At 45.2% G+C, this 18,894-nt stretch overlaps 1 protein-coding gene across 3 annotated transcripts in view; it reads left to right on the forward strand.

Annotated features, from left to right (window-relative positions):
- The window catches only part of TNRC6C (trinucleotide repeat containing adaptor 6C), a 611,446-nt gene that overhangs the window by 14,654 nt on the left and 577,898 nt on the right, over positions 1-18,894 (forward strand). For all 3 annotated transcript variants that reach the window (XM_034789728.1, XM_034789729.1, XM_034789732.1), the window contains exon 2: positions 1,548-1,645. In XM_034789728.1, the coding sequence (XP_034645619.1) occupies positions 1,592-1,645 (54 nt within the window). In that variant the 5' untranslated portion in view covers positions 1,548-1,591. The remainder of the gene's footprint in view (positions 1-1,547; positions 1,646-18,894) is intronic.

An 18,894-nucleotide genomic window follows, 5' to 3' on the forward strand; every position in this document is an offset into this window, starting at 1 on the left:
TTAAAATAAAAGGGAAAGGAAAGGAACCTCATGGGATTTTCTCAGCTTCCTTTGTGTAAGCACAACTGAAGGTTTGTTTGCCTGAATGTAGTGTTGTCCAAACCTTATTGGGCTAGAGATTTCATAATAACAGGCTTTCTCAGGGTACTTCTGTCACTGGTCAAAGCCATAAAGTACAGTGGCTCCCCTAATTATGCCAAACAATTGAAGTTAACCAAATCTTGAATATCAAAGAGTTTCATTTGATTTGAGTTGGAGGTTAATTTTTTCAGTTGGTCCTTTTCCCAACTAGTGATACACTGATTTTTAAGTACATTTTAGCAGACTCTAGACAGTGGTTAAAAATTGCCTGGACCCTTTAGATTATGGGGGAAAATCGTTGCGATATCTAACATGATTGAGCCTGTGGGGCTGTCTAGTAAAAATAACCAGTGTTGGCCAAAGGACTGCCCAAACAAGAAGTTGGTGTAGAGATTTCAGGGGATGAAGGAGTCAAAGCTTAAGATGCCTATGTTGGGAAAGAGAGACAAAGGAGAGCTATGGTATAGCTATATGAAATAATGAATGGTATGGAGTGTGCCAGTCAGGTACTCCTGTTTGCCTTTGCCCATAACATAAGAACAAAGGGGCAGGTAGAAATTAAATGGCAACAAACATATAAAAAGAGACAAATTTTTACACATCATATGATTAATTTATGCAACTTGCTGCTGCAGGGTTTTATTGAGGTTATAAAGCCAAATACCTTTGAAAGGGTTAAAAACAAGATTAGACATTTGTACAAATAACAGTAGCACCTACTGTTAGAGAATAGTGAGATGGAAAATTATTAGGGCTACCAAATTCTCATGCACTAAGGCTACACTGATCACTAATTGGGCTTAGGAATCAGTTTCACTCTATACCATAGTGTTGCACAATGAGGTATATTATGGGGGTATTACACCATCCTCTGAAACATCTGGCATTAGCCACCACCACCTGGGACCGGAAACCAGATTAGAATGGGCTGTTCTCCTATGAAAACAGATAAGCCGGGCATTTTAATGACTCTAGCTGAGTCTTATGTGAGTGAACGTTCCTCCACCCAGAGTCCTACTTAGGGGATAACGTACAATGGACCAATGACTGGCTTTTGTGAATGGTTAAGCACTTGAGAGCAGATGAGTGGGCTCCAGTGCCAGGAACCTTATTTCTACTATGACAACGTAGAAGGAAGTGGGGGGAGGCGGCGCGGGCCCTGATTCAGCAAAATACTGAGGCATGTGCTTAATCTTAAACGTATGAATAGTGCCACTGATGACATTTTAATTACTCATGTGATTAGTGTTAGGGATATGGTTAATAATCTTGAAGAATTGGGGCATAGATGAAAAATTGTTCATGGGCAGGGCTCATGAGTGAAAGACAGAGAGTGACCTGTGGGGGAAAGGAGTCCTGTGACTGGCCGCACACATGGTACGGCTGTCAGTGCAGTTTGGGAGAATTTTAGCTGTATTTTCCCTTCCTGTCAAACCAAACCATCTCCCTCCTTTCTTTCCTCCCAGGGGCACCACTGAACTTCAGGGGCCCGCAGAGAGGATGAATCTGAATGGCGCTGTGTGGAAAGATCAGCACCGAAGTGTCTGTAGTCCTTCCCGGTCAGGTAAGGTGACCCGTTATCTTGGATTGCCGCGCACAGGTCTCCAGCACTACTTTTGCTGCTGGATGTTGTGATTTGCACAGGTGACTTTGCATTCCAAGGGCCTGATTCTCCTCTCACTCTCACCAATGTAAATTGGGAGTAAATGTACACACTGGAGCGGAAAAGTTGTACTATGCCTACACCTCGCAGGGCTGTAAATTTTAATTGTATGAGCTCAAGAATGGGACTTGGATACCACTGTGGACAACTCGATGAAGACTTCTGCTCAATGTATGGCTATGGTCTGAAATACAAATATGATACTAGCATGCATAAGGAGTGGGAAGGAGAATAATAAGAAAAATTTATAATGCTATTATATAAATCAGCCTCCTCTGGAAACTATGTGAAGAACAAATCACTCCATTTCAAAAGAGATATTGCAGTCTTAGAGGGGACTCAGAGAGGGTGACAAGAATGATTAGGGGCCTGGAAAATGTCTCCTATGAAGGGAAATTGAAAAGATTGGGATTAGATTAGAAAGGAGACCAATAAGAGGGGATGTGACACAAGTATATATTAAAAAAAAGAATGATACAGAGGAGGTATCCGGGAACTTCTGTTCTTTCTGTCTCATAACAAGAACAAGGGAACATTACATGAAATTAAAAGATGGCAAACTCAAAACTGATAAAAGGAAATAATTTCAGGTTGTGTGAAAAAGTAAACTGTGGAACTCATTGCCACAAGATGTTGTTGAGGCCAAGAACTTAAAAGAGTCAAAGAAGGTTTGGACACTTTATATGGATAATAAGAATATCCAGAGTTGTTATAGTTATTGTTAACAAAAAAAAACAGTCTTGGAAGGGAGTTTAAGCGCTGAAATGTGAGGTTTTAACCAGTTTTTAACTATTGGGGTTTAGGATGAGGCACATTACTCCACATCAGCCCACTGTGGTGTTCTTGTGTCTTCCCCTGAAGCTCCTGGCATGGTTAAAGACAGGACACTGGTCTAGATGGACCAGTATGGCAATCCCTATATTTCTGTGTTGATTGAAGTTCAATGGAGTTAGACCAGCGTAATCCTGCTATGAAGGAGAGAAGAATCATGCACTATAATTAAGGCTACATTTTAGTCATGGTATTTTTAGTAAAAGTCATGGACAGGTCACGGGTAATAAACAAAAATTCATGGCCCGTGACCTGTCCATGACTTTTACTAAAAATACCTGTGACTAACCTTGGACGGGGGGGTCCCTGCTGGTGGTGTGTGTGGTGGGAGGTGCTGGGCCATGGCGCATGGGCTGGGCCCCCGCTGGATTCCTTACTCTTTACGCTGAATTTCCAGACCAGAACATGACAGTTGTTAATAGTGGATATAAAGGAAGCCATCTGAAGTGCACAGCAAGAAGTTTTATGGGTTCTACAATACCCAGGAACTATGCTACGTATTCTTGAGCACCATCTACTGGCACTTTATCTATAGATTATAGCCAAAACACTACGTTAAAAGACCATTAAGGTTGTAAAGTCAAACACTCAAAAGTTTAGAAATGGAGGAAATAAGATTGTCCAAGCAATCTAAATTCAGCCCCTTGTACAATACAATCTTTAAATACATGAACACGTGCTATTCTTTCCACAGGACCCCGCCTCGCTCTGTTCACAGGATGGACGGTGCTCAGTTAGTGAATCAGGGCTGTGAAGCAAAGGAGGAACTTATGTATAGGACTCTTGCATCCAGAGATGTCTCTTGGGTTCGGCGAATTGGGGCAACTGCCCCGGGCCCCGCGCTTTGGGAGGCCCCGCGCTTCAGGGGGGGAGGTGAGGCGAGTGGGTGAGTGAGCGGGGTGAGGAGGTGAATGGGGAGGCGAGCAGTAGGCAGGGGTGCAAGGAGGAGCTGTCCTACCAGAGCCTCCCCCTAGCACCTCCTGCCTGCTGGTAGACCCCGCCAATCAGCGCCTCCCTCTTCCTCTCAGCGCCTACCGCAGATCTGATGTTCCGTGGCGTCAGGAAGCGCTGGGGGAGCGGGGAGAGGAGCGAGGGTGAAGCACACTCGGGGAGGGAGCGGAACTGGGCAGGGAAGAAGCGGGGCAGGGGTGGGAAGAGGTGGGGTGGGGGCGGAGCCTTGGGGCAAGGCGTGGACTGGGGGCAGGGCCTGGGTGGATCCGGGGGGGGGACCCTCCCCCCGGCAGATTAGAAACTCGGCACCTATGTCCCGGGCCCCGCACCCCTCTAGGGAAGGCCCTGCTTGCCTCATCTGCTGCAGAAGTTGTAAGGTGTGCAGTGAATGAGGCAGGGAATTGAAGGAAGAGGAAGGATAGTCTCATGGTTTAAGGCAGTTAAGGAAGTAATTTGAGACATGAAGAAGCAGCAATGGCATGTTACGCCAGGAACAGCAGGGAAGCTAAATGCCGGAGAAATTGCCAGGGAACTGTGTACAGAGAAGGCTGCAACCGAGGCCATGTGGAGCAGGGTTATAACTGTTGGACATTGCAGCTGGGTTCAGGTCTGTGTGGAACTTGTGGGGAAGCAGCGTGTTTAGGGCAGGGAGTAGGTTCAGACGGGCCCCAACAAGACACACCCCTAACTGAGCCAGGCCTGAAAGCCTGTAAGTTCCCACAACTTCAGCCCCTAGAGCCTGTAAGCGCTAGCTCTTGTGGGTCTCAATAACGACTCGGACATGTGGCTAAAACAAAATAGGTCTGGTGGCTTAAGCAGTTACAACTCAAAGTGAAATAGTTCTTATCTGAGCCCCTGGGCAGGGGGACAGTCCAGCTGATGGCTAGGGCTCTTCAGGCCTAGTGGCGGAGTGTCCTCTCCAGTCCAATCTTCTGTTAAAACCAAATAACTTGCAGGCTTCCGGGCCAGGATCAGTTAGTGTGGTGAGTTTCATTGGAGCCTCATTGCTCCTTCCCCAGTAATTTCAACCCACTGCTCAAACGCATAGAGATGCTACAGCTACCCAATGAAATGGTAGCAAGATGTTTTTAACATGTAAAAAATGACATATTCCTCCTCTAACCTTCTGGTCGGAAATAGCTGAACCACTTTTGCTGAAATTTTCAAACAAAATTCAGTGTAAGACATGATGCCCGGGCATAGGTGCCAACTCCGTAGGTGTTGGCTGATCCTTGTTCTTGTCTTGTCATCTCCCCTTTCTTTGCACCCTTTGGGTTTAAACAGCTTCACGGTCTAGAAATCCTGAGCCAACACTCTCCTCAGCTGACCCCCTTTTATGCTTTGCTTTCAGCTTATTTGTAAAATGACATGAGAATTTAATTTGAAAGCTGAAGTTAATTGACCTAAATAAACCAAGAGCCTTCTATTGGCTATCTATCTATCTATCTATCTATCTATGTAGCCCCAGCTCTCGTGCTTAACCATGTTTCAGATCAGATTGCCTAATGCATATTGAAGCAGCTGTTGTTTTAATAAAAAAAAAATATGGTAACATCTAGACACCTTACCTGAGATCAGAACCCCATTGTCCTACGTACTATGTCACCTGAACTAGAATCCATCTTTAACCTGGTGCTTTTCTAATGAGGGGGGGTGGAAACCCAGAGGGACAAAGGGTTCCCGCCTTATGCAAAAGATATATAAAGAGGTGGAAGAGAACAGAGGGAGGAGCCATCATGAAGAATCCCCTAGCTACCAGCTGAGCTGGAACAAGAGCTGTTCCCGGGGAAAGAATTGTGCCCAATCTGGATGGTGTCCAGTCTGATGAAAAAATTTACTGAAGCATCTCTAAGGGTGAGATTATCTGTATTTAGTTTAATTAGACACAGATTTGCGCATTTTATTTTATTTTGCTTGGTGACTTACTTTGTTCTGTCTGTTACTACTTGGAACCACTTAAACCATACTTTCTGTATTTAATAAAATCACTTTTTACTTATTAACTCAGAGTATGTATTAATACCTGGGGGAACAAACAACTGTGCATATCTCTCTATCAGTGTTATAGAGGGCGAACAATTTATGAGTTTACCCTGGATAAGCTTTATACAGGGTAAAACAGATTTATTTGGGTTTAGACCCCATTGGGAGTTGGGCATCTGAGTGCTAAAGACAAGCACACTTCTGGGAGCTGTTTTCAGGTAAACCTGCAGCTTTGGGGCAGGTAATTCAGACCCTAGGTCTGTGTTGGAGCAGACGGGAGTGTCTGGCTCAGCAAGACAGTGTGCTGGAGTCCTGAGCTGGCAGGGGAAATAGGAACAGGGGTAGTCTTGGCACATCGGTTGGCAGCTCCCAAGGGGGTTTCTGTGATCCAACCCATCACATACCCATTATAGATGTCCTTAAACCAGTTTAGCTTAATTCAGTTTCCAAAATAACCAAAACCAGTATAATCATGACTTAAAAGTGGCTTAAGTGTATCTACATTAGGGGTTTGCTCTAGTGTAAGTGCACTGATTTAAAATTGGTTTAGTTACATGGTGCAATTTTTCTACTCTAGATGAGCCCCTAGTCCAACCTGGAAGGTGGGTGCATGGCAAGTATGGGGAAATGGGTGAAAAGAGAGGACTGATCCTCAAGGCTCAGACGGGGATCCCTGTGAAACACAGGGCTTGTCCTTACATCACAAATGGAGGGGAGGCAATGCGATCCAGGGGATAGGGCATGTGGCTGGGAGTCAGGAGACCTGGGTTTTATTTTTTGACTTTGCCGCTCACCTGCTGGGAGACATTGGGCAACTCACTTCCCTCCTCCTTGCCTCAGTTTCCCTTCCTTCGTAAAGCACTGAGATCTCTGGATGAAATTTTCAGTTCATGTTCTATAGATAAATGAGCCTAAAGAAAATAATCTTCAAACAAAAGACTGGCCACAAATTTGGATCAAAATCCAAGTGTCCTCACAACATGGAGAAGCTCAGGTCTGAGATTTTGGTGGGAGCCCTGCCCTCCTTCCCCCTCCCCAGCTTCAGATTTATTAAGCCTTAGATAATTTGCACCTTGTGGAAACGTGCCAGTGGAGAGGGCTCTCCGAGAGCGCACCGTTCTCTGGACAGGAAGAAAGCAAGCTGTCTAGTTTAGATGACGAAATGCCACACTGCCTCTAGCAGTTTCTTTTAGGGAGCCCTCTTGTGGCAAATGCTAAACATGTCTGAGGCTTTCTTAGAATGCTGGCTTGGTACTTGTAAACAATAACAAACTAAATAAACCTACAAAGAAAACGTGTCTAAACAGAGAATATTCCCATCTCCCCGCCCCTTCTCCCCCTGCCGCTGTTTTGAGCGTTCTCCTTGTCCACAGACTAAATAGCAGTAAAGAATAGTGAAGCTTTGTGAAAGTGAGACAGCAAACTGTTACAGAATCAACAGCACTCCCCCTTTAAACTTGGTGGGAAGAGAGGGGCTTTGGTGATCCCTTAGGCAATTTAGTTTAATGCTGTTCTATAATCTCCCTAGAATCCACATGGTGTCTGTAGTGTGTAGAATGTACATGTTTTGTACCTCTGCCGTTATGGAATATGATGATACAGAACATGATTAAATTAATCACCTTCCTTTCATGCACCTGGCAAACTGGTGGGACTTGCGGGGTGGGGTGGAGTGGGGGGGGATGAGGTGGGAGGGAAGGTGTCTTTGTGCTGATAATTTGGACTCATTAAAAATCTCCAACCTGGTGGGGGAGCAGCAGTGTTGCTGTTCAGAACACTGTAAGGTGATATCAGGAAGCAACTTTGGAAACAATCCTAATTGTCCCTGTTTGCTCCAGTTTGATTGCATGGTACATTTCTTCGGCGCAATTAGACTGAATGGGAAGGGAATGAGATCTGGTGCCATAACAGTTGCCTAGGCTAGGGCCAGTTGTTGCTCCCATTTCAAACCAAAATCAGGTGAGAAAGAGGATGGTCCTGCATCTCTTGGGGTGGAAGACTGGGTGGAGCATTGTCACATCTTGGTTAGCATCGTTCCACTGAAGGCTCCATTGCTTGTGGCTCATTGTTGTTTTAAATACTGCTCTTGGGGGGTGTAGCAGCAGGTGGCACAGTTTTGAACAGGCAATTACTCATTTTATTAGTACAAATCCATACAGTGCAGACACACAAACTCTGTGGGTACAACTTCAGGTAGGTGTCTTCATCGGAATGTTTTTGCCATACAGATATATTAGAATTGCCTTTGTTTTTAGGGGGATGTACAGAATTGCATGACCATAAGAAACTGCTATGAAGGAGAGTAATAAAGTATGTTTGCCCTTCTATGGCAGGCAAGGATCTCCAACCTTGTACAAACACAAATGAAAGTTTTGTAGCATTATTCCCATTTTACTAAAGAAGGAGACTGAGGCACAGAAAATCTAGTTAGCTTTCCCAAAGCTGCATAGCGAGTGTGGCAAAGAACCAGGAAAAGTTCTCTTGACTCCCAGGACGAGGCAAAAGGACACCCTCTTCCCTCTGGTAATTCGAATGTCATGCCTCCCGCCCTTCCCTACACTCTTTTAACTTCTTCAGGGGCTGGTGACTTTCAGATAAAAGTTGGGAAGGTGACACAAAGACCTTTTAAACTTCCTCCACTTTCGGTCAAATTTCTTTGACAGATTTCTATATAGATCTTATTTGTGAGTGAAGCTGACAGAACCCTGAGGGCTCCCTGTTCTTTAGCAAGCAGCCTTCTTTCCCTCTCATGCTCTCTATATTGTCAATTGGGATAAGACCTTGACTGTGACTTTTTCCCCTCCTTCTGCTGTCTCTTCCCCATGCCCGATGATGACTGCCTGTTTATACAAAGTGGAGATGACATCTGCACTGGGAGTTCTTTATTTCTTCCACATGTTATTGTAATGAGCAAAATAAAAATGAACAGCATTAGATAATGTCATCTGCTCGAAAAGCCGGGCTAGGACTTGTACCTGTTGCTGCGGGGAGATGGCCCTGCTATGCTGATTGAAATAATTAAAGCCCACTGAAACATTGGGGACATCTCTGGCTTGGGAATGTCGTGTTAGACTGCAATAGAAAACAGATGTTCCCTACTACATTTATTCTCTAAGTGAAAGTATAGCAGATGCAAAACAACATTAAAATGGTATCAAGGCTGTAAATACTGCTCATAATTACTGCGCCAGCCAGGTAATGTCGTTTGCAGCAAGCCGGCTTTCTCCAAAGGATGCTGCAGGCACATCCCGGATGCATAATGTCTTTTAAATGACAGATTTGTGCATTTTCCCCCTCTTTTAACATATGTGTGGGTAAGCTTAAGTGCCCATGGGGGAGCTGAGGAGAGTGCTGGATAGTTAGATGTAGTGGGCAAGATTCTGCACTCGCTGGTAGGAGACGCACTGGGAATGGAGAGTAGCGAACAGCTGCATGTTAGTTACAACAATCGTCCTGCTGGCAAAGAGCAGGAATGGCTCAGGCTAGACAGCCACAGTGTGGTGTGAAAAGGAGCAGTGTGCGCTCCTGCAAACAGACACAAGCCAGTAGGGTCATTGCTATGTAAGAAGGGAAGAAGCAGCAGACGCTACCCAGATAGCCTGTGGCAACAGTGACACTAGAGTCCTAGAGGTGAGGAATATGCAGGAGAGACATGAAACGCGTGAAGGAAAAGGTGACTAGGAACTGGAACCGCATGAGGAGGGGGAGTGAGGGGAACAGAATGGGGAGGGAAGGGAGATGAAATGAAGAGGAAAAAGGAGACCGTGCTTAACTTGTCAACTTACATTAAGGGTGGGGGGAAATCAAACATTATAGTGTAAAATTTCCAGTGCACTTTTTTTTTTAAACTCAGCACCGCCTAAGAACTTTAAGAATTCAAAAGGGACTGTGAATAGAGACTGAGTGGGGAGGTAGCTGGCATGGCGAGCAGGAGGGGAGGCATCCATGAGGTTTTCTCCCTATTAAGAGGAGCTACAGAAAAGTGTGAGCACCCCTTTATGTTGGGGCAGCAAAAGTATAGTTATACTAAAGAAAATGTCCCACAGTAGCACAGTAGTTGACAGACATCTGCCCATCTTAAGGTTTTATACTGCACCCATCACCAGAGTATCTAAGCATCTTGCACATAAAACCAATAGCAACAGAGAAGCTCCTAATGGACTCCATGGAGTCTCTGGCATATCTCCATTTTTGGTGTAAAACCTCTATGTGGGGCATGGTTCCTTTTTATTTTAAAATTATCAATTTACTTTTTTTAAACAAGTTATTTTTGCTTCAGGTATGGTTTTTCTGTGCTTGGGGGTTTTGAGTAGAAGGGGTGCCAATGTTAGGTATTCTTAGGGTGGAAAGGCCTCTTCAGAGGAAGGTTTTGCAGCGTTTCCCAAAGATGGTCAGACTCTGGATTTGCCTGATCTCCTCCAGAAACTTGTTCCATAGCCAGATCCCCTTGACTGGAAATACTTTGACTCCTGAAATCCTGCCTTGATCTTGGGGCTTTATGATCTGGTTTGTCCCAGAAGAGGGCAACTGTCACGATGGTTCATAGATCTAAATTTGGTCTTTAATATAGTTGGGCCTAGTCCATTAATTGCTTTGAATATGAGAAGCAAAGGCTTAAACTGGCATTGGACACTGAGAGAGGAGCCAATGGAGGGATGTGAGCGTGGGCCTGATATGATCACAGTGGCTGAAACTATGGAGAAGATGGGTAGCCACCTTCCATATGAGCTGCAGCCTATGTAGCGTCTTCAGCTTCAGCTACCATGAATTTCTGTAGTGCAGCCTGGAGGTGGATGAATGCAGGGATCACTGGGGTTAAGTCCTTGCCCATGAGGAAGAGATGAAGTTTCCTAGTGAACTAGAGGTGAATGAAGGCATTTTTAGGTAGTGCATCGGGGTAGACAAACCTCATTCTCTAGGCAGAATGAGAGCTGCAGAACAATCCTTCTCTGAGTTTCCTAGGGACCTTTTCCTTACTAATCCTCTTCCAAGCACTGTGCTCCCCTTTCCTTGTTGTTTTTTATACTTTTCAATAACTAGCTTGATAAAATGCAGCTTGAAGAACTGTGTCCGTAGCCTGAGAGCTGCCCTTTGTTGTTTCTGTGTAGCGCACAGCACTGTGGGCATCAGGAGCTAATGGCTTAAGATGCATCTCAATCTCTAATACCAGCAGGGCAGGCTATGCACTAGAAAGCTGATGCTATCAATTTAGCTTGGAAGTGTGGCTAATAACCTACCTGGGGGTAACCCATTGCTCTGCTATAGGTGAACTGGTCAGCAGTTACTGCTAATCCCTCTCGTAGGGCATGGTATGTTTTATAGGAAGATGTAGCCTGCTGTGGGGAGTTTGAAGTCTATGGGTTTCAATAGTTAAAGGTCAAAAATGCTGCATTTTCTTTTCTTTTCTTTTTCTTTCTTTTATAAAACCTTTGCATTTCTGCAAATGATATTCCAAAGGGTTGGGTCTCCCCTTGCTGTGTGTTTGTATCTCTTGTTAATGGCTATGGCAGTAACATACGTGCACTGAAGTGAGAATTCTTGGGAAAGTAAAGTACTGTATTACAATGTAAGTATTTCTTCACACAATGCACAGTCAACCTGTGGAACTCCTTGCCAGAGGATGTTGTGAAGGCCAAGACCATAACAGGGTTCAAAAAAGAACTAGATAAATTCATGGAGGATAGGTCCATCAATGGCTATTAGCCAGATGGGCAGGAATGGTGTCCCTAGCCTCTGTTTGCCAGAAGCTGGGAATGAGCAACAGGGGCTGGATCACTTGGTGATTACCTGTTCTGTTCATTCCCCCTGGGGCACATGGCACTGGCCACTGTCGGAAGACAGGATACTAGGCTAGATGAACCTTTGTTCTGACCCAGTAGGGCCATTCTTATGTTCTAGTATGAAAAATCAATGGAGGATTTCTACCCACTTGGAATTTCTTCCAAACTTTATTGTGAATTGCTGATATTTCAGCAGCCAAAACTTCAGTTTTTCATGCTTTAGGGCTCCCACTCTGCTGACTGCAGTCCTTCATGGAGCATAGACAGCACAAGAAGCAGCAGCAGGACCAGAGAGAGTTTGCCTCTCCCTACCAATGTCTCTCTGACACTGAAGTGGAAGGGACATTTTATTAAGCCCCCAAAAAAACTTCAGACTGCCCAAGCAACATCTACATAACCTCAGGGCGTGTGACGTGCAATTACATAACCATCCCATTGCATCACACAAAACACCATGATACTGTGTCAGTGTCTTGTGGTATGCACACTGGACTAAATTCACTCAGGGGTCATGCTGGTTTTTGCAATTTGCACCTCCCTGTGCCTGTGCGCATGTGAATGTGGCCCCCACTCTTTGTGACGTGTGCACACAGACCCCCCCAAACACACACCCACTCTAACATGGTTACAGCTGCAATAAGATTTTCAAAACAGAAAATCCCCTGCTGAATCAAATTATCTAGAGAGATCAACCAAATGTGCATTAACTAATCAAACTGTGATTTCAAATTGATTATTGCAAATTGCCAACGATAATGGAGTTCTCATAATGGGAATAATAAAAAAAAAAGGTAGAGGCTGTAGCCAGCGCCTTGGCTAACTTGTCCTTGGCTGCTGGCTAGGGACGAATTTATGTCCCCTCTCCCAATACAGAGATCTCTCTGTGGGTTAATAACCTTGGATTACTGTCCTAATCTGAGTGTCCCCATTACCAATGCTGGCACAGATGCTTGGCTTGTTGTTTGTTTGGTGCCCCTCCCCTACTCCTCTCTTAGAATGCACACCTCGCAGTGTCCTGCCAACTGCATGGTGAGGTTGGCGATAATTGGCAGAGTTCCAGCGGGGAGTGCTGGGCTGCTGATTACAGGCATTTCTGACACTTCGCAATGTGGGCAGCAGCCCTGTGCACCTTCACGCTTGTTTCCTTGGCAACCAAATCACTCTGCCAGAGCTCTGCAATGTCAAAAAATAAAACAAGATGACACCACAGCTCCTTAAAACACCTCCCCTGCCCCCCCAAATCTGTCGCTCCCTAAAATCCTGTGTGTTTCAGAGCCACCATGTGCTAGCTGGGCATGGCTGGCTGTTAGAAAAGGAGTGAAAGAAATCACTCTTCCTTGAAGACCGTCTGCCGACATATCCAGATCAGCCAGATGTTTAAGGACTGTTAGACTGGAAAATGGCTTCTGAGCAAGCCAGGGAACGTCTACAGTTTCACACTTGTAGGAGACTTCAAGTGGCTTAAGATGGCTGCGCCAGCTGCTCCCCCTTTATAGCCCCAGCCAAGTTGCTGAGCAAGGTACAGAAGAAGTAGAATGGTTTTGTGGCTGGGGCAGTGGCCTGGGCATTGAGAGACCTGGGTTCTAATCCTAACTCTCCTACCCATCTGCTGAGTGTGACTTTGGGCGAATTAATTCATCTGTTTTCCCTCCCATCTTCTGTCTGGCTTGCCTATTTGGATTATCTGTTACTAGGTATTTGAACAGCACCTCGCACAGTGAGGACCTGATCTTGGTTACGACATCTAGGTGCTATTGTAATACAAATCACGAATGATGAGCTACCACTCAAGCTGACAAACATGTCAACTGTTACATAACAAGATGGACCTTCTATTTACACCCAGTGCTCTGGGCTCATTCTCCTTCTAACATTTCCCTATAGCTTTAACCATATCTCCACCTCCTGAAACCTGTGCTGGCAAGTGGTAGGGTACATAGAACTGTTGCTCCCTCCGGTAAAAGGCCTAGGCTAAATTTATGACTGTTTTGCAAAGTGCTGACATCCTCTGATGGAGGGCCCCAGAGCAGCACAAATTATTATTACCTATTAATAAAGATACAAACTCTTCTTTCTTTGTGGTGGCACTTAATGCCACTTACTGTCTTCTCAAACTATATCATCCCAGATTAGAATGGTTGACTATCTTTCTGATTTCTTCTTCTTCTTCTAACTTTGGGTTCCCAATTCTGGTCTTGGAGCAATGTTTTCCACTGAAAGCTTTCATGTAAACCCCAGTTCAAACATCCATAACTCTCACGCCCCCTTGCTCCCCTATTGCATGTCAGGTCACCTGTGCTTTTCAGTGGTGGTTGGTGAAAGCAGCTTTGGAGTCTGGACACCAGCTGGCAGTCTGATGTATTATCGACACATAGAACAATAATATTTAAAGAGACTGTTCTTACTGGATCAAGACATGGCCAGTTTATTTTTTCCCCTCCCCACTTTTTAAAGAAAGTACAAAATAGATGCTCGGGGAGAGGGGGTGTTGATCCGCACAACTGTCTTAGTAGGAGAAATTCTGCATGTAACTAAATATACAGGGACTTTGGTAAATGGAATGCAGAGCCTTTTAATTTCAGGTCACTGATTTTAGTGCCACTTAGTGTGGTGAAATAATGAGAAATGATTCTGGTGGCTGTTCAAGGGTAGCTCATGTGAGGTGAGTTGGTGGTGTCAATCCATTGGCTACTGTACACGGGCCCCTACCCTTCCCCCCCACACCTCCACAAAAGAAACCATCATCAACATTAACCACCTGGTTGGCAGTTTCTCTGAGTAGAGTCGTAAGGACTGACAGTGCATGGAGACTGAACTGTGCCGTCACTCCTATGTGTGTTCCTTACAGGTCACAGGAGAAGGGCTGGGAAGCTTGTTTCTGCACTGGTCATACTGCACCTCTTGTGGATTAATCAAGAAATTTAGTTTTGTAGCCTTGTCAGTCTGGCCCCTTTCACCACTCTGACGTTTACTTTAAAAGTACAGTTGGACAGGTTTAACATACTTTCCAGGGTATATTGCATTCAAGCCTCCCTCACCTGAAAGCGTTATCAGGACAAAACCATTCTCCATGTCACAAGGATGCCATCTTAATACCTCCCCCAATGCACACACATTTGGATTTAAACTGTTATGAGCATGTTCTTTAATCAGATTTGCATCCCAGCTTTGTCATGGTACCTATGAAAGCAATGCTTTGTAAGAGGAAATAGCATCTTTCTTCCATTGGCAGATATGGGGTGTCTTTTTATATTTGTGTGTATGTAACATACTGGCCAAATGTATATGTCCCATCTGAGGCTGTTCCATAGACTGCAGTGGTTCTCAACCAGGGGTACATGTACCCCTGGGGGGTACACGGAGGTCTTCCACAGAGTCCATCAACTCATCTAGATATTTGCCTAGTTTTACAACAGGCAACATAAGCACTAGTGAAGTCAGTACACACTAAAATTTCATAATGTTTATACTGCTGTATATACTATACACTGAAATGTAAGTACTGTACAATATTTATATTCAAATTGATTTATTTTATATGGTAAAAATGAGAAAGTAAGCAATTTTTCAGTAATAGTGTGGCTGTGACACTACTGCATTTTTATGTTTGATTTTGTAAGCAAGTAGTTTTTAAGTGAAGTGAAATTTGGGGTACGCAAGACAAATCAGACTCCTGAAAGGGGTACAGAAGCCTGGGAAGGTTGAGAGCCACTGCCATAGAGTAGTGATTCTTGCTAGTGCTGTCAGCTTATGTTGGCTCCATTGCTTGAGGTCTGTCCTTGAGAGATATAGGTGCCTGGTTCAATCCTGGCTGATGTCCCCCTATTTATATATAAACCTATTTTATTAAGATGAGAGTTTATATTCACAAGTGGGTATGCCCATGTTGCCTGATACTCAAGCTTACCTGTCGGGGTTTGAATGTAATCACCTCCACTCTGATTACCATAAACACTTTGATAACCTACCCTTTACCAGCTGTCAGAGAAGTCTTATCACTCTTTGCTAGGGAATTTGCTCCTGTGATTCTGGAATACCTGTCTAATGTACAGGAGATAATTTCTATGGAGAAGTTCGTCCTGTTTGTACAGGACAGGTCTTTGGACTATAAAATTACTGTGTAGGCATCATGGTGTGTTTGTGTGCAGCAAATTAGCCGTTGCATGACTAAACCACTGATTCTGTCTTCATCTGATCATGCTGTGTGTCGGGAGGGGTGGGTTGTGGCTGGGAGTTATTTCCTTCCTTCCTGGGGTTCTTTAGTATGAAGATCCACCACTCTTGTGGCCATACTTCACAAGGAAAGGAATGACTTTCCCCTTGTTAAGACAAGTGAATTGTTTAGTGTGAGGGGAGAAAGCTCCCTGTGCTATGAGTCCTGCTGGCCATACTGGGTCAGAACATAGGTCCACCTAGCCCAGTATCCTGTCTTCTGACACTGACCAGTGCCAGGTGCCCCAGAGGGAATGAACAGAACAGGTAATCACCAAGTGATCCATCCTCTGTCGCCCATTCCCAGCTTGTGGCAAACAGAGGCTAGGGACACCATCCCTGTCCATCCTGGCTAATAGCCATTGATGGACCTATCCTCCATGAAATTATCTAGTTCTTTTTTGAACCCTGTTATAGTCTTTGCCTTCACAACATCCTCTGGCAAGGAGTTCCACAGGTTGACTTGTGCATTGTGTAAAAAAATATTTCCCTTTGTTTGTTTTAAACCTGCTGCCTATTAATTTAATTGGGTGACCCCTAGTTCTTGTGTTATGAGAAGGAGTAAATAACACTTCCTTATTTACTTTCTCCACATCAATCATGATTTTATAGACCTCTATCATATCCCCCCTTAGTCTCTTTTTTAAGATGAAAAGTTCCAGTCTTATTAATCTCTCCTCCGATTCCAATATATCTTTTTTGAGATGGGGTGACCACATCTGCACGCAGTATTCAAGATGTCGGTGTATCATGGATTTATATAGAGGCAAGATGATATTTTCTGTCTTATTATTATGTATCCCTTTCTTAATGATTCCCAACATTCGGTTTGCTTTTTTGACTGCCGCTGCACATTGAGTGGATGTTTTCAAAAAACTATCCACAATGACTCCAAGATCTCTTTCTTGAGTGGTAACAGCTAATTTAGACCCCATCATTTCATACGTATAGTTGGGATTATGTTTTCCAATGTGCATTACTTTGTATTTATCAACATTGAATTTCATCTGCCACTTTGTTGCCCAGTCACCCAGTTTTGAGAGATCCTTTTGTAGGTCTTTGCAGTCTGCCTGGGACTTAACTATCTTGAGCAATTTTGTATCATCTGCAAATTTTGCCACCTCACTGTTTACCCCTTTTTCCAGATAATTTATGAATATATTGAATAGGACTGGTCTCAGTACAGACTCCTGGGGAACACCACTATTTACCTCTCTCCATTCTGAAAACTGACCATTTATTCCTATCCTTTGTTTCCTATCTTTTAACCAGTTACCAATCCATGAGAAGACCTTCCCTCTTATCCCGTGGCAGCTTACTTTGCTTAAGAGCCTTTGATGAAGGACCTTGTCAAAGACTCTCTGAAAATCTAAGTACCCTATATCCACTGGATCCCCCTTGTCCACATGCTTGTTTACCCCCTCAAAGAATTTTAGTAGATTGGTGAGGCATGATTTCCCTTTACAAAAAACATGTTGACTCTTCCCCAACAAATTATGTTCATCTATGTGTCTGACAATTTTGTTCTTTACTATAGTTTCAACCAGTTTGCCTGATACTGAAGTCAGGCTTACCGGCCTGTAATTGCTGGGATCACCTCTGGAGCCCTTTTAAAAAATTGACGTCACATTAGCTATCCTCCAGTTATTTGGTACCAGGTAAATGATACGTTACAGACTACAGTTAGTAGTTCTGCAATTTCACATTTGAGTTCCTTCAGAACTCTTGGGTGAATACCATCTGGTCCATAAAAGACCAGGAGGAACTTTCCATTCATATCCCATCAAATGTTTCTCCTTATTGTTCAGAGCAATGTAAGAGAGTAATTCAGCTCTTAGCTCAGGTCCTGGTCACATTGCCACCGCTTCATCCTCAGCTAGGGTTGCCAGGCATCTAGTTTTAAACTGGAACACCCAGTCGAAAAGGGACCCTGGCAGCTCCGGTCAGCACTGCTGACCGGACTGTTAAAAGTCTGGTCGGTGGCACAGCGGGGCTAAGGCAGGCTCCCTGCCTGACTTGGCTCCGCGCAGCTCCTGGAAACAGCTGGCATGTATTGCTCCTAGGTGCAGGGGCCAGGGGGCTCCACGTGCTGCCCCCGCCCTGAGCACCAGCTTACAGCTCCCATTGGCCAGGAACCGCGGCCCCTCCCCTCTGCCTAGGAGCTGGACATGCCGACCATTTCTGGGAGCAGCCTGAGGTAAGTGCTGCCCGGCCGGAGCCCACACTCTGAACCCCCTCCTGCACCACAACCCTGAGCCGCCTTCTGCACCCAAACTCCCTCTTGGAGCCTGCACCCCAACCCTCTGCCTCAGTCCTGAGCCCCCTCTTTCACTCCACACCTCCTCATCCCTGGCCCCACCCCAGAGTCCACACCCCCAGCCGAAGCTTGCACTCTAACCCTCTGCCCCAGCCCTGAGCCCCCTCCTATACTCCGAACCCCTCGGCCTAGCACCCCCTCTGCACCCCAAACCCCTCATCCCCAGCCCTACCCTAGAGCCCTCACCCCCTCCTGCACCCCAACCTCCTGCCCCAGCCCAGAGCCCCCTCCTGCACCTTGAACCCTCATTTCTGGCCCCACCTCAGAGCCTGCACCCCAAACCAGGGCCCTCTCCCCCTCCCACACCCCAACCCCCTACCCCAGCCGGGTAAAAGTGAGTGAGGGTGGAGGAGAGCGCATGATGGAGGGAGGGGGGATAGAGTGAGCGGGAGGCGGGGCCTTGGAGAAGGGGCAGGGCAGGGGCAGGGCCTCGGGAAGGGGTGGCGCAGAGGCAGAGCCTGGGTGTTCCTTTTTGTGCAATTAGAAAGTTGGCAACCCTATCCTCAGCGCATGCCCACTTAGAGACCTGGAGGGTTGTGCTGAAAAGGAAAGGAACATACTGCATGGCTAATAGGCTCATTGTCTCCTCCCATGTGAGCCCATGGCAAAGTAATCATTAAATGTCAAGTTTCAGAGTAACAGCCGTGTTAGTCTGTATCCGCAAAAAGAAGAACAGGAGTACTTGTGGCACCTTAGAGACTAACAAATTTATTAGAGCATAAGCTTTCGTGGACTACAGCCCACTTCTTCGGATGCATATAGAATGGAACATATAATGAGGAGATATATATACACACATACAGAGAGCATAAACAGGTGGGAGTTGTCTTAGCAACTCTGAGAGGCCAATTAATTAAGAAAAAAAAAACTTTTGAAGTGATAATCAAGCTAGCCGAGTACAGACAGTGTGATAAGAAGTGTGAGAGTACTTACAAGGGGAGATAGAGTCAACGTTTGTAATGGCTCAGCCATTCCCAGTCCTGAGGTTGACTCTATCTCCCCTTGTAAGTACTCTCACACTTCTTATCACACTGTCTGTACTCGGCTAGCTTGATTATCACTTCAAAAGCTTTTTT

This window comes from Trachemys scripta, chromosome 14 (genome assembly GCF_013100865.1).
Source record: "Trachemys scripta elegans isolate TJP31775 chromosome 14, CAS_Tse_1.0, whole genome shotgun sequence".
NCBI classification, from domain to species: Eukaryota; Metazoa; Chordata; order Testudines; family Emydidae; genus Trachemys; species Trachemys scripta.